Source organism: Myotis brandtii, unplaced genomic scaffold (assembly GCF_000412655.1).
Source record: "Myotis brandtii unplaced genomic scaffold, ASM41265v1 scaffold469, whole genome shotgun sequence".
NCBI classification, from domain to species: domain Eukaryota; kingdom Metazoa; phylum Chordata; class Mammalia; order Chiroptera; family Vespertilionidae; genus Myotis; species Myotis brandtii.
In genome coordinates, this window is record NW_005367911.1 from 648,661 (window position 1) to 667,811 (window position 19,151).

At 49.2% G+C, this 19,151-nt stretch overlaps 3 protein-coding genes across 3 annotated transcripts in view; 1 reads left to right on the forward strand and 2 right to left on the reverse strand.

Moving 5' to 3' along the window:
- Positions 1 to 227: 227 nt before the first annotated feature.
- CNTD1 (cyclin N-terminal domain containing 1) lies at positions 228 to 7,209 on the reverse strand. The gene is made up of 7 exons (XM_005875706.2): positions 6,781 to 7,209; positions 3,962 to 4,037; positions 3,529 to 3,697; positions 2,330 to 2,492; positions 1,717 to 1,861; positions 1,007 to 1,103; positions 228 to 464 (listed from the first exon to the last, which is right to left on the reverse strand). Exons 1-7 carry the CDS (start codon positions 6,947 to 6,949, stop codon positions 294 to 296), a joined length of 990 nt encoding a protein of 329 aa, XP_005875768.1. The 5' UTR covers positions 6,950 to 7,209; the 3' UTR covers positions 228 to 293.
- Positions 7,210 to 7,286: 77 nt separating this feature from the next.
- On the forward strand, positions 7,287 to 8,794 carry LOC102259145 (cytochrome c oxidase assembly factor 3 homolog, mitochondrial). Its single transcript, XM_005875707.2, has 2 exons — positions 7,287 to 7,546; positions 8,248 to 8,794. Exons 1-2 carry the CDS (start codon positions 7,333 to 7,335, stop codon positions 8,352 to 8,354), a joined length of 321 nt encoding a protein of 106 aa, XP_005875769.1. The 5' UTR covers positions 7,287 to 7,332; the 3' UTR covers positions 8,355 to 8,794.
- A 533-nt stretch (positions 8,795 to 9,327) lies between these two features.
- WNK4 (WNK lysine deficient protein kinase 4) overlaps positions 9,328 to 19,151 on the reverse strand; it is a 14,268-nt gene continuing 4,444 nt past the window's right edge. Inside the window, exons 6-19 of the mRNA XM_005875788.2 lie at positions 18,913 to 19,129; positions 16,953 to 17,217; positions 16,616 to 16,737; positions 16,332 to 16,390; positions 16,115 to 16,232; positions 15,734 to 15,850; positions 12,261 to 12,398; positions 11,690 to 11,744; positions 10,986 to 11,587; positions 10,847 to 10,907; positions 10,329 to 10,737; positions 10,041 to 10,240; positions 9,781 to 9,878; positions 9,328 to 9,673 (exon numbers count right to left, since the gene is read on the reverse strand). Of these exons, the coding sequence (XP_005875850.2) occupies positions 9,671 to 9,673; positions 9,781 to 9,878; positions 10,041 to 10,240; positions 10,329 to 10,737; positions 10,847 to 10,907; positions 10,986 to 11,587; positions 11,690 to 11,744; positions 12,261 to 12,398; positions 15,734 to 15,850; positions 16,115 to 16,232; positions 16,332 to 16,390; positions 16,616 to 16,737; positions 16,953 to 17,217; positions 18,913 to 19,129 (2,464 nt within the window). The 3' untranslated portion in view covers positions 9,328 to 9,670. The remainder of the gene's footprint in view (positions 9,674 to 9,780; positions 9,879 to 10,040; positions 10,241 to 10,328; positions 10,738 to 10,846; positions 10,908 to 10,985; positions 11,588 to 11,689; positions 11,745 to 12,260; positions 12,399 to 15,733; positions 15,851 to 16,114; positions 16,233 to 16,331; positions 16,391 to 16,615; positions 16,738 to 16,952; positions 17,218 to 18,912; positions 19,130 to 19,151) is intronic.

The following is a 19,151-nucleotide window of genomic DNA, read 5'->3' on the forward strand; positions in this document are numbered from 1 at the left end:
CATGAAAGGAACAATGAAAAGAAAAGCCATAAATATCTTGTTAAACAAAAATGAACCAACTTCATTAATATTCTATCTCTCTTAACATCTTACATTTTCATTCTGATGTGGAAAAATGGACAGGTTTGTCCACTTTAACTCTTTCTCTGATGCAGGAAAATAAGCATAAAGTTGGAATACAAAACACAGTTCAAAAGATACTTGAAACTTTTGTACCCTGAATATAAAGTAAACAAAGGGAGGGGTGAGTGCAGTGACGGAAGGCTGTTTCTATTTGGCAGATTCTGTCTGCTTCATGTGTTGGAAGAAGCAGCAGCCCTCAGAGCTCTGGCTGCCAGGTGGGGAGAAATAGGCTGCTGTCGCCCCGGAGTGTTGGCTCCCACGCTGTGCATCAGGATTGCATAAGAGAATGCAGCAATGCTCTCCAAGGCAATACCCGTGATGCTCTGCAAGTGCCCCACAACCTTCAGAAATAGAGAGAGATTTTTTGTTACTAAATCATCTCAACATGTTTTACTGCACAAATTGCTTGGGCTGGTCTCTCAAGCCAAATATAAATTTTTTTGTTTCTCTGTATTTACAGAGAAGATTAAATCCAGACCCCAGTGTTTGCCAATAGCCAAACTACACTAGGATACATTTGCCCTGATGGTGTTAGTGTGGAAAGTTTCTACTAGACATTTCACTGGGCTGGAGATAAGTTTTGTGAAAGGTAAGAGTGATATTTGGGAGGATATATTTATTAGACTTTAACATGTTAGCAGATTATCATCATAAAGAGAAATGAGCAAGCTGAACTTGGACCTCCATTTCTAATTTTGTAAGAGGAAAACTAGAGAACACTTCAGTCCTAACCTAGTTTTTCCTTTCCCAAATCCCGCTCAATCATCTCAATCCTGGGTCTTGGCACTTACCTTTTATAGTCTTCTGTTTTCCTTTAACTAATGGGAGAATGCTTTCTATTAAATGAATTCTGACCATGCTGGTCCTGCTCAGTGATGCATACCTGGCTCCAACACACATGGTTTTGGATGAAGGCACTTGCTGCAATGATTCCTACTGCCAATAGCATGAAGTCTTCCTTCACTGAAACAAACTTTTCCCTGAGTGATTAAAACCATTATTAATTTTGGAGCTGAAATTTGATCTTCCAAATCTCAGGGTCATGGAACTTCAATTGTTGATCATCGTGGATTTTTTAGACATGGAAGGAAATGGTCAAGTAATAGTTAATTGACCTTCTCCCAGCCTCCCTCAAATCAACTGGGATTTAAACATGAGCCTCCTGTCTGGTTTATAGGCCTTTTGTTGTTCCTTCTGTCTCCCTAACAAATGTAATTGTGAGGCTTTTTACTATTCTGACTTTACAGTAATCAAACACTTTTGTCCAAGTTGCAACCTTGTGACTGGCTTTTATTCCCCAAGTGACTATAAAAGCAGTCAGGTAATCTCCAATTATAAACAGCTATAAAGAAAGAACTAGGAAATAATTACTTGAAGTCATTTAAATTTAAAAGTGAAAACATTTAGAGTTTTGCTGATTGGGCTCAGTCATCTGCATCCAGGCAACATACCGGACGTTAATTTGAACCAGATAACCTGTGCAGGTTATCTGTGGATTGGATGCCTCGCTAGGTAAATTCCATTCCCCAAGTTCTCATGCTACATTCTGGACTCTGTTTCTGGAAGGAGCCTATGCTAAAGGGGTTGCCTTACCCTTGTAGCTGACTGGGTGTGGAGTTCTCAATTGAAGCCCTCAGCAGGCTCTCATATATGGGTTCATGCAGAAGATAGACTAGGTCGAGCAGGGTTAGGCAGGTTGCATGCAGCTGTGTGGCTGGGACCAAACAGCCATTGTATCCTAGATGGAGTATGGGCATGGTAAAGAGCATTATTCGGGTCTTTTCTGATCATAATCACGGATCATAAAACTGTTGAGCTGCTAAGGTGCTTCCTGGTTGCTTTGCTTTACTATAAGAAACCTCTTCAGCTGGAAGTCCATTTTAAAGGACAAAGGGAAAGGTAGAAAAATCTCCATATGCAATTAGAGTATATTTGTTTGTTCCCCTCTTATCTCATGCCTCTCTATAAAATCAACTCCTTGGTCCTGTAGTAAGAGTACCTCATGAGTCCAAACAGAAGCCAGGTGCTGAGACCTAAGTTTCTTTTCCTGACAAGTACCAGAGAGAGCACTTCCCTCAATCAGCCCAAGCTTCCTGCTGTTCCTCATTGGTGGGTTCTGCCCACTGCCCCCAAACCCTTGGGTACATTCCTATTGCCTTCTCTGGAAGACTCCAACGCACAGTCCCTGGAACACTTAATAAATTACCTAGAACCTCCAGGAGCATCTCCACATATGCCAGGGGAGTAGGCAGGTTGATTTGGAAGTTCAGGGACTTCAAAATATCAAGCTCTGACTCCAGCAGTTCTTCTTTAGTGTATAGATATCCTAGAGCCTGGAGGAAATTCAGGACTGTAATGTTGCTGATTATCTGGGCAAGGAAAAACAGTGAGGGAGAGGAGAGGGTGTCAGAGTAAAGATACATCTTGGCATAGTGTAAAAAACCCTTCACAATCCAGCCCATGCTTTCATCTTGCCTTTTCCCTTGGTAATTCCCTCTTACACTCAATGCTTGTCATATAGAACTTGCAGCTCTCAAACCCACCAAGCTCCCCAAGCCTCTACAATGCTGTTTCCTGTATCTGGACCTCCTTTCCTCCCCCTTCTCTCTTCCTGCTTTTCTTAACTCCTCTCCCTCTTCCCTTAGGATCCACCCATCTTCCCAACCCTTCCCCCTTTGAGAAGTCATTTTCTCTAAATACACTTCCTTGACTCTCCAAGGCTAATGAGGTACATTCATAGCCCTCTGTATTGACACTAATCAGAACACTTCCCCACATTATTTGCTTATGTGTCTTCTCTCATTGGATAAGTTCCTTGAGAGCACAGACAATATTTTTACTGTTGCAGCCATGGCACCTAGTGAAGCATCTGGCCATAGAAGACAATAAATATTTGTTGAATGAATGATACTTTATTATATACACATTGGGTAGTAATGTGGAAAATTTTTTATCCTTTTTAAATGTAATAGTTTACCTTTAATGCTGATATGTTGGCAGTTCAGACATTTTATGTAAACTGTCCTTGAGTCCAAGGGGAGAAAAGGTGACCTGTATGAACAATGGCCTCTGTCCAGCAATTATACCTTGGGAACAGAACTTCAGGCTATTTAATAACTGCCTCTATGTGTCTGTGTGTGTGTGTGTGTGTGTGTGTGTGTGTGTGTGTGTGTGTGTGTGGTATGCTTAGGAAGCATAATTAAACTCTGGAATTTCCACATTGTGTGTGTGTGTGTGTGTGTGTGTGTGTGTGTGTGTGTGGTATGCTTAGGAAGCATAATTAAACTCTGGAATTTCCACATGAGTAGTATCACCTAGCCTAGGAGTATGTTTCTCACAGTCACCTTTGAATGAGCCCGTTTCTTTCTAACACTCAGGTGCCCATGAGCAACCCCAGCTCCTTACTTTGTAGTGGAAAGAAAGTTTGCTTGCCAGCTGAACACATGACACAAGACGCAGGATAAATTTGTTGAAAAGCTGCTCTTTCAGAGCCCTCCAGTTCTGAGGCACTGTCTTATCCCTTAGCTGGATTGTGGCTTGTCTGCAGATATTCTCTGCCTGCTTAACCATAAACCTAAAAAGAAAGGAAGGGGAAAATAAATCATCCACACTCACTGAAACTAAAGGGTGTTTCTGCTTCAAATTATGCTACATCTTATCCTCGCCAATACCAATCGTCGGCTAAGAAATTTACATTTGCACTAGAGGGTGCAAAACCAGGTCTCATGGTAAGGGGCAACTCGTACTATTTTGGGTGTGTATTTTTTTTATTTAAGATTTGGATATATTGGTCATTCTGAGAGGTACCACTACAAAGGCCTTATGCTCAGGGCTTTACCTTTCTAGGATTTCTACAGCCTGGTAGCTCACGGATTTCTCCAGACACCATTGTTCAGACAGGAGAAAAACAAACTCTGCCAAAACAGAAAAGAAGAGCCTAATTCACAAGGTGCAACCAAAACCACTCTGTGAACTCTTGGCGTTGTGTAAAAGCCATGATGAGGCCAAGGGAAGGGGGTCGGGAGGTGAGAAAGATGAGACTGAAACAACCCAAGCTGAGATTAGTTCCTTTTGCTGCCAATAGGCAGATCAGAGGCATGAAAAGGAGGCTGACTGCGTGCCAAAGACAAGGGCTTACCAAGCCCCCTCAGTGACCCTGGAGCCTTCCTGTGGGTCTCAGCTGATGAAAGGCTTAGCCAGCTACACGCAAACATACCAGCTGTTCTAATTGGCCTCTGCACCATGCTGGGAACCCCCAGCTTCAAGGGTGAGTCTTGGATGGATAAAAATCCTAACCCTTATATTCTGTTTGCAGTGGAATGTTGACAGGAACAGAAAGGTCCCTCCTGGAGCTACAATATTCTTTATAATACTGTTTGTTTAGTAACCACCCTCTGGAGAACTCCCATTGCTTTACAAACACGTTTCACCTTACAGCTGGACACCATCTCTCCACCACCAGTTTGTTGGGTAAATCTGTGGTGGCTGAGCCCCTCCCAGGAGCAAGGTTGTTAGGGTGGCGTGGCTTGTTTTGAAGAAACATCCTCCAAATCAGGGAACAGAGCCCAATTTGGGAGGTGGGGGAGTCACTGGGAAGGTGGGAAGGGCAAGATACCTTGGCAAGATTTAAGGCTGCCTGTTTCTCTTTGAAAGAACCGCCCCAGATAGAATTTTATTTAGTTTGCAATATCGTTAGAGGGCGGACACAAGGGTAAATGTTAGTTCTCAATCCAGAAAGCTGCAGAACTGGGAACTTTTGGCACTGATCGGTAAAGAAGTACATACAATCAAATTACCATATGTCTTCAGAGAAAATTTGACTTTCTTAGGGGGAAAAAAAACAACTATAAAAGTCAAGTTAGCACAAGATAATTTAACACCTACTCAACACATGACAGACATAGGTGTATGTACACAACCTTATCGGTACAAAGACTAAAGCTCTGCTACCAGTGTCCAATGAAGAGAATTTGTTTAAGCAATTAAGCAATGCTCTAGAATAATTGTGTGTGATTAGCCGATCCTATTATTTAATGGCGTTGAGGTTTTCTGTGTGTGTATGTGTGTGTGTGTGTGTGTGTGTGTGTGCGCGCGCGCAGTTGTTTGGTTTGGTTTTGGTCTGAGTTATCTGGGCAATTGTCTCTATTTTCCATTTTAATCTGCCAAGGAAACTGGGCCCGGGTTAGGTGACGGTGAGGGTGACACCCGCCCGAGCTGCCGGCTCCGCCTCCCGCCCTGACAGACGCTCGGACCGACTCTTCACTGAAAACCCGCCCCTTCCGTCCTCTCCGGCGCGGGCTTCTTCTCACTTCCCGGAAGCCTGGTTCCACCTGCCGCTTCCCCCTTGTCATTCAGGCCCTCATTTCCGCCGTCCGGCTTCTCCTTTTCCCAACTTGCCGAAACGGTGGTCTCCAAGGCCAGCGAACGCGTCCACGTTGTCAGGCGTCGTGGCCCCTTGGCCGCCTCCTTCCGGCGGTTCATCTCCTTCCGGAAGCGCCCGGGCTCCCGGAGGCCTCTGGGCTCCAAACCCCCCTTTCACTTCCTTCGCGGCTCTTCTCCGTCCTCCAGGCTCCTGCACACAACACGCTCCCCAGGGGGCCGTCCTCGACCTTCTCCTTTCCCCCTCGAGGGGCTCACCCCCGGCCGCTGCCGTCCCGTCATGGCGGCAACTCCCAAGGCCGGACCTCCAGTCTGACTTCTCGCACCTTCCAGACGGCCGGCCGGGAACCTTCCTCCGGGCTTCACGAGCACCTGAGTCAAAACCAGAGTCATTCTCTGTCCCGGCCAAAAGCCGCCGCCCTCCGTTTTGCGGTGTTTCCCTGCAGCCCCAGTCTCCGCGGCACAGTCGCCTCCTTGGCCTCCTCATGTCCTGAGCGCACCCACCTCGGGACCTGCCTTTCACCGCTGGGAGGTGTCACCCACCGTCCCTGTCGCTCCCTCGGCCCTGTCACCTCCCATCCGTCCTCCCGCCACGGCCCAGAGACCCTTCCTAAGGCCGAGGTTCCCGTTCATCGCACCCCATTAGCACCCCGCCTTCTCCTCTCCTCCCCGGGATACGCTCCCGCCTCGGCGCCCACGGCCCCACGTGGACTGTCTCCAAACCGCCCTCTGGTCCTGGTTTCCACGCCTTCTCCGCGTGCCCTGGCCAACCCGGGCCACGCTGTGCCCACGCTGACCCCGCGCCCCCACCTCCACGGCTTCGCTCACAGGACCCCTTCCCCGTCTTTGCCAACGAAATGTCACCTTCCCTTCGAGGCCTAAAGCCATGGTGACGCCTTTACTTCCTCCTGCCCCACTCAGCCCTCACCCGTGTTAGTCCCCCCAGAAGCTTGTTTTTTTATCTAGAAGGTCACTTATTTAACCGCACTTGTACCTAAGCATTTGCAGGTTTGTCCTACTATTCTCCAAGGATTACATTCATGGTTTGAAAGCAGGGACTATGTCTCATCTTCTACCCCAGCAGCACGGATACTAAATATACATTTGGAAATCAAGGGTAGGGTGCTGGTGTGTCTTATTCACCACTATTTCCCCAGCTCCTGGCATACAACAACTTCTTTGAATTAAGGAACTACACTGAATCTCAGAATTGGCGCCTCCGAGACAGGTGCCCCCGTCCCCCCTCAACCCAGCTCCCGGCCGGCCCCGCGTTCACACCCACGATGCGGGGCTCCCGGAAGCTGCCCATCCAGCCTGCCGACTCCTGCACCGCTTGCTCGTTCTGCTGGGCCAGGTGGAGCAGAGCGTCCTCGATGGTCTCGGTGGCGACAGCTCCAAACTGAAACTCGCTCACAGAGGCCAATCTTGGCCTCCCACGTCCGTCCATTTTCAGAAGCCTTCGTGGACACCCCGACGGCTCACTGGACCCTTACACCGATCTCCTTAGCGTCACCCCAGAGCCTTCTGTCACACTCTGGGTTCGTTCCCCTCTTCTGTGTGCTTGTCCTCGCCTCAAGGCTGAGGAAAACTCAATTCCCACCACAGCCTCGAGCTCTCCACCGCCTTTTCCCGCCACAACGGCCGTGGACCCCTCAGCCAATCAGAAAGCACGTCCGTTTTACGTCTCCCACGCCCTTTCCCTCAGACCGAGAGCCGCTCAGTTGGTGAAAGAAAACGCGGACTACAGCTCCCAGCGTCCCCTGCGGAAGCGAAGGGCTGCTATTCCCAGCAAGCTCCGCGCCCCCGGACTGCGAAGGGCGGAGCGGCAATATGGCGGCGCCGGGAGCTGGTGACCGTCTGGATGCGAAGAGTGGAGAGGCCCCTCTGGCCCAGCGCATTGACCCGACTCGGGAGAAGCTGACTCCTGCGCAGCTACAGTTCATGCGGCAGGTGCAGCTCGCCCAGTGGCAGAAGACTCTGCCACAGCGGCGGACCCGGAACATCGTGACCGGCCTGAGCATCGGGGCCCTGGTGTTAGCTATTTGTATCCGCCTGGACTGTAGACTCAGGGAGACCGCATGTGGGAGCAAGAGAAGGGGAGCAGTGACGTGTCGAGGGCAGTATGGGGGTGGTAGAAAGAGCCTGATCTGGGAAAATCAAACCGCGGAGCCAAGCGTTTAATGTACCTTACTCTGTCACTTTAAGGTTCTATTTTAATATAATTAATTAAGAATAACAGGTCCGCCCTAGCCTGTTTTGCTCAGTGGATAGAGCGTAGCCTGGGGACAAGAGTCCCGGGTTCAATTCCAGTCAAGGGCACATGCCTGGGTTGCGGGTTCTATCCCAGTAGGGGGCGTGCAGGAGGCAACCAATCAGTGATTCTCATCATTAATGTTTCTGTCTCTCTCCCTCTGAAAAAAAATAAATAAGTAAATAACGGGTCAGCCCACCGGCATGGCTCAGTGGTTTAGTGTTGACCTATAAACCAGGAGGTCAGGGCACATGCCCAGGTTGTGGGCTAGATCCCCAGTGGGGGGCGTGCAGGAAGCAGCCAATCAATGATTCTCTCTCTGGATGTTTCTCCCTTTCCCTTCCTCTTTGGAAAAAAAAAAAAAGAATGGGTCAGGGCTTGGAAGAACAGAGGGCTACAGAATTAGGAGGATGAGAGATTAAGAAGTGGTGGAAGCAAGTCTAGGAAAAGGGAATGTGCATGTTCCAAGTGGTTTCCCTAACCAGCCGCCCCAGATGGTTACACCTTCTACTCAGTGTCCCAGGAGCGGTTCCTAGATGAGCTGGAGGATGAGGTCAAAGCTGCTCGAGCCCGAGCTGCGGAAAGGGCTTCAGGCTCCTGATCCACTTGGGCATTGCACGTCTCTAACCTGCTGGAGCCCCTTCCCGTGATGGATGATGCCCCATGACCTGTAGACGCTGAAGCCTGCTCACTGCATTGCTGGCCACCTTACTGACCTTGGACAATGATCAGCCCCAAGAAGCCAGGGATTTACACAGTTGGCCATCGTCAAAGGAACATTGCCCACCTCACACTCGCTGTTTGTGGTAGCTGAGCCCTTATCGTTTGTTTTGTTTGGGTTTTTTTGCAAGTTATCTAACCTTGGCTTTTCCCAAATGTTCTGACTTTGTGGTTTATCCCCTTCACTTCCCAGGGGCTGGGAGGAAGGAGGGCAAGAGGTGGGCTGTTATGGGAGTGGGCATGGCAGCTCTGTGCGGTGTTGGAGACTGTAGGAAAGATGGGGTCAGGTTGAGAATAATAAACTGAGTCATCTCTCTTGGAGTCAGGTGAGTGTGTTGGGGCTGACACTTCATGCTGGAAAGCTCCACGGGCAGTAGCTGCAGCATAGTGGCATTGCCCCAGGGAGCCGTAAATGTTTAACTAGAATTACTTTTTCCGTGAGATCTTTCCACCTGATTTAAGGGAGAGCTCATGGTGGGTCACTGGGCTGTTTGAGACTGAACCACATCTTGGGGGAAGAAAGGTCACTCTGTCCTTCATCCTACAACACCCTCCAACTTTATTGCCTTTCCCACCCTAGAAAGAAAGGTAGATGAAGGATAAGGGACAGCTTTCATTTTTTTTTTTAACTTCCATTGGGGCCTGCCTGTGCAGGCCTAAGGTGGGATCGAGATGGTGAGGTGGATCACTGACTTTGCAGTTTCCTCATGAACTGCTGGCAGGAAGCCAGAAGGCTGGGCAGCTTCTAGCCCTGCCTCCTATTGTGAGAGGAGATTCCCTTCTAAGTCCTCCCCTTCCCAACCCCATAAGCCTTTGCCCCCAGTTCTCAAGGCCTGACAGATACAAATTTGGAGTCTGAGTTTCCAGCATTTTTATTGGCTGTTAATTCCGGTGTCCATTTGCCCAGCTGGGAGTGTGCCCTGTGAAAGCATCTGTGTTTGGGTGGGATTGCTTAGTGGTTGGCTCTTGGCTGGGGAGGTAGCAGGCTGCAGAATTTATACTTTCTACACACAGCAAATAGTTCTCACATGCTTGGCTTTTCCCTATAATGGAACAGCACTCTCCATGCCCTTTTGTCCTTCTACTCCCTCAGTGCTGAGGTCTTCCTTGCAGAGTTGTACTGATTAGCAGATTCTGAGAGCACAAGCTCCATGGTGGGTCCTGGTGTGGGGGAGACGCATGGCTTCTATTCTGAATTCACTGGAGGGAAAAGAAAAAGCACTGAAGAAACCTCCAGGGTGGGCGGAGAGTGAAGCTACAGCCAGATACCATTCCCTGGACTCTCCCTCCCTTGGGCCCGCCCTCACCATCCTGCCAACATCCCCGGCGAATGTCACCCCCTTGCTTGCCCGCTGCTCCTGGGAGCCGGTGCTGCTGCCACTCAGGGAGTTCCTTCGTATGATGCCTGGGTGTAGGATGGGGAGGGAGAGCACTAAGTGAGGGAAGGGGCCACGGGGAGAAGGGGGCTAGTCCCCCCAAACCAAGGGCAGACCCCCAGGGCCTGAAAGAAAGCTGCATCACTAGGGAAGAGGACTGGGAAGATGGAACCTGGCAACTGCAGTCTCACCAGGGCCTGGGGGCTCGGAACGCTGCAGGCTGTTGCGTCGGGAAGTGGGGAAGCTGCCCTTGGAGAGGCGGCGCTGGCGGCTGGACAGCATAGCAGCAGGGGCCACGATACCCGGTGGGGGCTGCTTCCCAAGCCTGCTGTACAAGTCCTCAATTTCCTTTTTCTGTAGTGTCTGTAGGGCCTCCACCTCTGACAAGTGCCTGAGGATGCACCAGGAGCATGAGGGAGCTAGCCACACATTTTGCTCTCCCAAGTCCACTTCTTGTCCTCCATCCTCCCCAGACTCACTTCTGCCGAAGACTCTGCAGCTCAGCCCAGAATTCCTCATCCTCCCCGCTGCTCTCTGATTCCTCACTGCTCAGACACAGGCTGCTATAGGAGTAGTTTATCCACACTGGGCTGGGATGGCTCAGGAGTGGGGAGCTGTCCCCCACTTGGGATTCCTTCCCACTGTCCCTTTCCTCCTCCACTCCAGCTCCCAAGCCCTCGGCTGCACGGTCACTCTCGGCCAGAGCCTCCCTGGCCTCTGGCTCGTCTCCAGTACTATCCTCTGTGTCTGAGCTTTCTGAGGTCAGCTGAGGGGTTGGAGGCTTCAGGGAATCAGAGAGAGTTGGGGATGTTGGTTGCAGGGAAAGAGGCTCAGCTGGTTCTTTGGATGAAGTCACTTGGAAACGCCCAACAAGCTGGGGCTTTCCCTCTGTGGAGAGACAGGAAGGAGTCATGGAAGGAGGGAGAGAAATCAGTGGCGGAATATAAAATGGACTGAGGATAACGGGCAGGGGAAGATCAATGGTCAGAGGCCTCACCTTCAGAGATGGGTGCCAGTCTGGCTTCACCCAGGAGTGGCCGAGCAGGATTTGGGGAGGCCTACAAAGTGTGGTCCATGAGGAGAGAAATTCTCCAGAATTGAGCTCCCTTAAACATCCCCCCTGGTTTCCTACTCACCTCACTCTCCAACTCAGCTGTCAAAGGTGAAGGCCTCTCCTGGCCACAGGGATCAAGGGGAGGGGGAGAGGGTAGGCTTGATAAGGGAGGAGCTGGAGGAGACTGGGAAAGGAGCCCTGGCGAGGGGGACAGTAGGGACTGGGCCACAGTCATCACAGCCAGTGAGAAGGCACTAGCCAGAGAGAGAAGAGGGGCTGTTGTGGAGGGGAGAGGGGAGGAGGAGGAGGAGCATGGAGGAAAGGAATGAGGCACAAGAGTGGCCTGGGAACAGCTGGGAGAGAAGGCAGGTGGAGAACTGGGGAGGAGAGGACTCTGTGGAAACTGAGAGGCTGGGATTGGAAACTGGGATGCACTGGGGGAGAATGGAAGTGGAGAGCTGGGGGGGTGTGGAGAGAGATTTGAAACCTGGGAAGAAATTGGAGAAAATGGGGAGGGGCTGGGATGATATGGGGGAGAAGTGATGGGGAAGATGGGACTTGGGAAAACAGGGGTTCCAGGAGAAAATGGGTTTCCAGGAGACAAGGGGGTTCCAGAAGAAGATGGGGAAGTGGAGAAGGCTGCCCAGCTGCTATGGTCCAGGGAGGTACCACTCTGGAACTCTGCTAGGGAGGAGAGTGTGTTGAGATTCCAATCCTCCATTCCCTGCACCTTTCCCAGGAGCAACCCAAGGTTTGGGGAGAGTAGGGACAGAACTCGGTACATACCACTGGATGGGTTGGGGAGGGGGCCTGGGAGAACAGGCAATGGTGCAGGCTCCTCCTGAGGGAGAGAAGGGGGCCCACAGTCACAGTGGGGAAGAGCCTAGTCTTGGTTGCAGACGGGGGTTCTTAGGCCAGGACTCATGGACCTCTAGGAGTCCATAGATGGATTTCAGGAATTCAGAAATGTATTTGCTTAAATATTTAGAAGTAAAGGGCATGATGTCTACAACTTAAGTGATTCAGAAAAAAATATATACACACACATATAGAGGGGAAAAGAAAAAGCTAACGTGGCAAAAACAATTAGCAAATCTAGGCTAAGAGTATCTAGTTCTTTGTACAATTCTTGCAAATTCTTTCTGTAAGTCTGAAATTATTTCAAAATAATAAGTTAAAAGAAAAGTATGCATTGAACACATTTTCTAGAACAAGGCTTTCATCGGAGGCTAAAAGCCACTGTTTTAGGTTTCCAGAGATGAAGAGGAGTTAGATCCAAGGCCACTAGTGAGGCAGAGAGTAATGAAGCCTTGTGCAGAGAATCAGTTTCCCCCTGGAGGTGTCCAAGGAGTCTGACCTGAGGGCCCAGGGGATCTTCAGCAGCCTCCACAGGGCCAGTATCTCTCTTCAACAGGGTCTCCACTCGATGAATAATCTCCCGAATCCTGCTCAAGAATCCAGCTCGCTCCGAAGGCAGAATGAACTCATTATATACCTGGCAAAGGTCAGCAGGAAGGGGAGGGAGGGTTCAGTTAGCCCACTCATCTCTCTCCCCCTGCCCTGATCTGTAAAAGCCAGCCTTTCACCCTACCAGGTCTGCCAACCACCAACCTAAAACAAGTATTTAATAAATATCTACTATGTGTCAAGCACTGTGTGATGTTAGCTACTATCCTCCCAGTGGTTCTCAACCTTCCTAATGCCGCGACCCTTTAATACAGTTCTTCACGTTGTGGTGACCCCCAACCATAAAATTATTTTCGTTGCTACTTCATAACTGTAATTTTGCTACTGTTATGAATCGTAATGTAAATATCTGATATGCAGGATGTATTTTCAGGGGTCGCGACCCACAGGTTGAGAACCGCTTAAGCTATAGAGGAAAATAGCTAACATTCATAGGATGCATGTATATACCAGAGACTTTATATATCTTATCACATTTAACACCCACAACAGCTTTCTGGGATCTTTATTAACACCTCCATTATAGAGTTAAGATAACCAATGCTCAAAGAGATTAAGTTCAGTCTGCCAAAATTCACTGGATTTGCACCAGATCTGTCCAAACCCAAAACCTGACTTCTTTCCACTGTTGCCTCACATGCTTTTGGACACAACTTCTACTCTCATAGGACTTATAAAGTATCCCACACATGCGTGCACACACATGTGCACGGGCACACAAGTAAAAATAAGGCAATAAATGGTAAATATATCATTCAATTCCAAAAACGCTTAGTGAGCACATACTATGTGTCAGGCATTGTGCTAGGTACTGTGAGGAATACAGAAAAGCATAAAACAATGTCCTGGTCCTGAAGAAGGCCAAAATCTAATGGGAGAGACACATATACAGAACTCAATATATTGTAAGTCAGCCCGTGGTAGGTGAGGCATATATGATCGAGGGATAGATAAAAATGCTATTCCAGGTGGGGGAAAGGGAGAGTTGTTGTTTAATGGGTACAGAGTTTCAGATTTTCAAGATGAAACAGTTCTGGAGATCTGTTTCAAAACAATGTGAATACACTTAACACTCATGAACTGTATACTTAAAAAGGGTTAAGAGGACAAACTTTATGTTATGTGTTTTTTAACCACAATTTTTAAAAATGCTCCTCCAAAGAGAGAGAGCAGGTCACTCTACCCCAAGAGGAGCTGGGGGAGTTGGGATGGTGTCACAGAGCTGAACCTTGAAGGATGAATTAAAAAAGCCCTTTGCTGAAGGCCTACCATGTGTAGATACTTCTCCTATATTATATCATATTATAGCATTTCCCTTTTCATATGTATTATATCACATTTCATAGAACATTTTTGCAAAATAGGTGTTATCACCTACATTTTATTGATGAGCAACTGAAGTTCAGAAAGGTTATGAAACTTGCCCAAGTTTTTAGTAAATTACAGTGAAACTTGAACTCGGGTCCTGTGTGAAATCCCACCCTTTCCTCTGTTCCACGCTGCTCATCAGGAAGAGAGGGGCAGTGTAGGCAGAGAGAACAGCATGAGTAATAGCTCTGAGGCATGAAGCGGCATGGCACATTCACAAAATAGTGGAGACGTAAGCACAGCTGAAAGTGCTGTGAATTTTAAAGACCATGTTCCAGAATATCGGATTTAATCTCAAGAGAATTCTGCTGCAGAGAAGTAGAGGGTGGCCTGGAAAGGAGAGAAAAGAGAGCAATGGGTGCTGGGTGCAGGGGGTGGGGTCTCCGTGGCAGTGTGGATCTGAGTGGGCTTGAAAGCCCAGTAGAGAAGTTTCTCAGGCAAGAGATGAGAGACCCCTGAGCAGATGGAGGCAAAAGCAGGAAAGCAGCCAGCCTCTTCAGAGGACTATTTAGAAACCAGGGTGACTGGAGGAAAGATCCTGGAAGGGTCAAGTAGCTTGATGGGAGGTGGTAAGCTTGCATGTCAAGTGATATTTTGTCTTTGTCCTGGACACAAAGTGAATGATATGATAGAGGATAAGCTTTTTAGGAGAGAGTGCCGGAAGCCTGACGTTTCTCCCATTTCCTTTCCTCTTTCACTCCAGAGGCTGATAGCCACCAACCACCCTTATTCCACCGAAACTGGTTTCCCACAAAGACCTTCTCCTGACAAATGCCAGTGTGATCTTGCCTTAGACTTCACCCTATGCCACCTCCTTGAAACTCCTCGCTCAGTTTTTGCTAATCTTTCTGGGCTCCTCCTACTTTTCAGGTTCCATCACGGTGTCTTTTGATGACCTATCCTCTCTCCCATTCTAGAACTGGGGGTATCCATGGAGACACACTTTCAGATCTTCTATGCCTCTGGTTTTGCAGGCCCATCTCCATTCACTCAGTTCTATACTGACGACTCCTGAATCCACCTCTCTCTCTAGCCCTGCCTGACCCATATCCTGCTTCTATGGAGAATCTTATGTTGCCTGTCCGTTATTCAATTCATCATGACCCCTAAAAAAGCCCACTTTCATTTCCAACTTTCCCTCTCCTTTGATGGTCTACTTCCAATAGTCCCTCCAAGCTACAAGTCACCCTTGATATCCCCTCTCCCATATCAACTCAGCAAATATTTATTCAGCATCTACTATGTGTATTGTACTATGTCAATAAATTACTGTATTACAGAGTCATTTTCCTGAAACTCCTCCTCCCTCCCATATAATCTATTCTTTCCAGTCCACACCTGGCTCCTTGTATCCATCTGCCAACTGGATTCCCTACCCCCAACCTGCTCCCATGTCCCATGGCAGATTGGTCTTCTTAAAACCTATTCTCACCATGTTACACTCTGTCTAACTCTCAGAACCACCTATAATCCAGGCCCACTCTACATGCCCAATCTCACTTTCAGAAGGGCTACTGGAACCCTTAATTCTAGTGTCTCCTCAAGAAGCCCTCCCAATGCCATATCTAAGTCACTATCTATTTCTATGCCTTTGCTTATGCTGTACCCCAACTAGACATGCCTTTTCCACCCTTCACTGCTATTCTTACGCATCTGTCAGAGCTTGCATAAGTCCTACTTCTTCCCCTTCCTGCCCACAGCCTATCCTTTACTTACAGCCACAGTATCACATGTCTGGCATGTACTTCGCTGTAGCTCTTGGGTATACTCTATGTGAGTCTCAAATTGCTCCAGCTGAGGATCCAAACCTCACTAGATAAACAAATCTCTCCCAAAACAAGATGTCTTCAGTGACACTATGCTGAGTGCCATCAAGTGCTTTAAAAACACTTTTGCTGTTGGAGGGGAGGGAGGGGGAGTTCAGAACCAGGGAAGATCAGGAGAAAGACTGTTGTCCCAAACCCAAAGCTCAGTCCTCATCTTGCTCCCCCTCACCATGGCAGCTGCAATCTCTTCTGGGCTGTCCCCATCCAGATCAAATCGGAAGGTCACCATCTTGCTGTTGTGTGTCTGTAGCTGGCACTCAACCACTCTGTCATTCTGGTCTGAGACCTTCAGATTTAAATTCAGCAGAAGGGAGGAGGTCAAGCCCTCTGTCCGTATCACAGATGCCCATCCCACTCCAACCAAGTGATGCGGCAGGATTGGAATTGAAGAGAAGCAGACCCTGCTCCCAAAATCTGGTATTAGAAACTGGCTGCCAGTTGGGTACCAGTCACACACTGCCACTCCCCTTTTCTGGCTAACCTCCCCCATCTTCCTGAAAGTTCCCTCCTGGCCCTGAAGGTTGTTCCCCATCTCCTACGCCTTCCTTACACTAGTGACCCGAAGCCGGGATCGGGGTCTTCGCCGGAGATTTCTCCCTAGAGGTCTCCTCATCCGTCCCATCCCTTCACCCATGTCGCTAAGGCCTGATGCTGCATCGGAGGCATAGCTACAAAGGGAAGGAGACAGAAGGCGTGTCAGAGTGGACGCTGGGACCCCAGAGCTCCATATGTCTCACCCTAGCACCCCAACTCATACCAAAACTTACCTGTCTCCAGGGGAAAAGTCACTGCCAGGGCCAGAACGGGGAATAGATAGGGCAAAAGTCTGAAATAGGATATGGGTTATTGAGATCAGAGAAAGATTACTGTTGGGATCCAGGGAGATGGTTTCAAGGATGTTGAGGTACTAGGGAGATGGAATTAAGGATGATGAGGACAAGAATAATATTTCCAGGGCCATGGGGTGAGGTTATAGGGTTGGATTTCACAAGGAGGGAAATAGGTCATAGGCTTGGAATGGTTGGGAGCCCCCCAAGTGACCCCCTCTCACCGAGGGCAGGCAGAGATGGGACTCAGCGGGGCTGGATGGCACCCCCCTAGGGGGCTGAAGGGCAGGGTCTGAGGCATCCAAGAAGCCGGAGGAGCTGAGGTAGCCATCAGTCTCGCAATCCGCTGGTGGGGGAGGGGATCAAAAAAGGGGAAATAAAGGAGAGTGGTGGCAGAGGAGGGGGTTTGCCTGACAAGGAGGGGCCTGGAGTTGTCCAGAAGGAGCTCCAGGTCTAGATGTGGAAGGCAGGGTAAGTGACAGTGCTGCTGGGATGAACTTCTGGGTGGGAGGCAGAGGCCAAGGGTCTGGGACCTAGGTCCTAAGATCAGAGGTGACTTACAGGTGGTAGATGAGTAGCTGGCATGGCGGAAGAGGAATGGCTGGTGTTGGTCCGCCTCTGGCTCCTCAGGCTCAGCGGGGAAGGAACTGGGGAGACCAGGAGTCATGGGGATGGTTGCTGGCGGGGGTTCTGGCTCAGGGGCGAGGGCCTCCAGCTCCCTAGCTTTGCGCAGCTTCTCACGCTTTCGCTGGATAGCAGCCACCCGTTCACGTACTGCACGGGCCACTGGCTGGTAATCAGCTTCACAGACTAAGCCCAGGGCCACCTGGAATAGGAAGGGTGAGGAACACAGTTTGGGACCCCCCTCAAAGATCCATCAGAACACTTTCTTGTGGCCTCCAGGATATGGGAATAAGGGGACCAACATTCATTGATTACTGACTACATCCGTTAACTGGCAGCTCCTTATATTATCTAGGTTAAATCCTCCTAATAACCTCCTGAGATAGGTCTTATCAACCCCATTTTTAGAAACAAGTGACCAGTTCATGGTCATACAGTCAGTCAGTTGCTCTTGTTGGGGGGGAGTTACTGGCACTATTTGGAGACTTGCCAGGCCGGCTGGCTCAGTGGCTGAGCATCAACCTAAAATCATTCACGGTTCGATTCCCATTCAGGGCACATGCCCAGTCAGGGGCGTGCAGGAGGCAGATGATCAATGATTCTCTCTCATCATTGATGTTTCTCTCTCTCTCACTCCCTTCCTCTCTGAAATCAATAAAAATATTTTTAAAAAATATTTGAAGACTTTATAGTTGTCATAACTGGGGGGTAGGGGGAAGGTGCTACTGGCATCTAGTAAGTAGAAGCCAGGGATTCTTCTCAATATCCTACAACGCACGAGACAGTCCCCAAAACAAGATGTCCGTAGTGTCAAGGTCAAGAACTCCTATAAGTAATGGGTCAGGATTTGAGCTCAGGTCAGTGCTATGAAGACCTGTTCTTATGCCACATTTCAAACACTTTCTCGGGTTCCTGACCCAGACCCACATGGATGAGCCCCATCCTTTCAACTTCCATTTTTCTATTGAGAATCTTATATTCTCCCCTGTCCCCCTGAGGCCTTCCTAAACCAGCCCCCCAATCTCCTTCCCCCACATCTTCTACCTCCCATGTATACCTCTCCTGGTCTCCCAGTTTCTGTTCATCATCTCTTTTTCATTTCAACAAGCTTTGCTGGGCATATAAAGGAGGTCGGGCAGGGTCTGACTGAAAGGCTGAACAACCTGAGTTTAGATCCAGCTTTGCCACTTACTTGGCACCTTGGACAAGTTATTCAACCTCTCCGAGCTTTCATTTCCTCATCAATAAATCAGGATAAAATCATTCCATGTCAGGGCTGTAACAATGATCAAGTGCATGTGAAAGTGCTCCAAGCTGTGTACACATGTGGGCTATTAATGAGTGCCTACCATGTGTCAAGCACTGTCAGGGACAGAAAAACCAAATCAACACAGTCCCTGCCCTCAAGGAGCTTACGGTCTAGTAGAGGAAAAGAGAAATGTACCCTGGTGGAAAACAAGACCTGTGATCGTGGGTCCTGTAACTGAGGACCTGTGGACGTGAAAAGCAGCACTTAATTTTGAATCTAGAGGGACAGGCTTCCTGAAATTGACAGTTCTGAGCATGGAGGAAGAAAGAGAAATAAAGAAACCTAAAAACAAGAGATGGGGGAAATATGATGGGGGGGGGGGGATAGGAAAAAATAAATAGATCGATAAATTGAGCAGAAAAGCACTCCAGAAACACTGAATCAGCAGGAAAGTTGAAGTAAAGTAGGGAGGTTGGAGGACTCAGGGTCTGATCTGGAAAATAAAATCTTCAACACAGGAGTGTGTGTGTGTGGGAGGACAGGGCAGGAAGACACTGGCAGGAGATGCCTAGAAGAGTGGTTGGGCCCTTTCCCACCACCCCGGCTTCCCTCGCATCCCCACTGCAAGGCAGTCTGTCCTCCACTCACCATCTCCTGCGCCACCTCCTCAGCAGCGTCCCGACCCAGCTGGAACAGGAACTCGATGGCCTGATTGTCCCGCGGGCGCCCTCCGCGCCGCGCATCCTCCATGCGCAGCCAGAGCTTGAGGTCAGGCTTCTCACCGTCATCCTCCTCTGCCAGCTCCACGTGCACACCACGCTCCTCGCGAAAGAAGGCGTGAGCCAGTAGGTCCTGGATGGTGAACCTGAGAGGGCGCAGCAGCAGTG

Bases quoted from the DNA above. Each gene is read 5' to 3' on its own strand.
- LOC102259145 (XM_005875707.2), top strand. From the start codon at position 7,333: ATGGCGGCGCCGGGAGCTGGTGACCGTCTGGATGCGAAGAGTGGAGAG. The intron at 7,547-8,247 runs GTATCCGCCTGG...CAGCCGCCCCAG, and splicing joins GGCCCTGGTGTTAGCTATTT to ATGGTTACACCTTCTACTCA.
- CNTD1 (XM_005875706.2), bottom strand. From the start codon at position 6,949: ATGGACGGACGTGGGAGGCCAAGATTGGCCTCTGTGAGCGAGTTTCAG. The intron at 3,698-3,961 runs GTAAAGCCCTGA...CTTTCTTTTTAG, and splicing joins GCTGTAGAAATCCTAGAAAG to GTTTATGGTTAAGCAGGCAG. The intron at 1,862-2,329 runs GTAATTTATTAA...TACTCCATCTAG, and splicing joins GATGCTCCTGGAGGTTCTAG to GATACAATGGCTGTTTGGTC.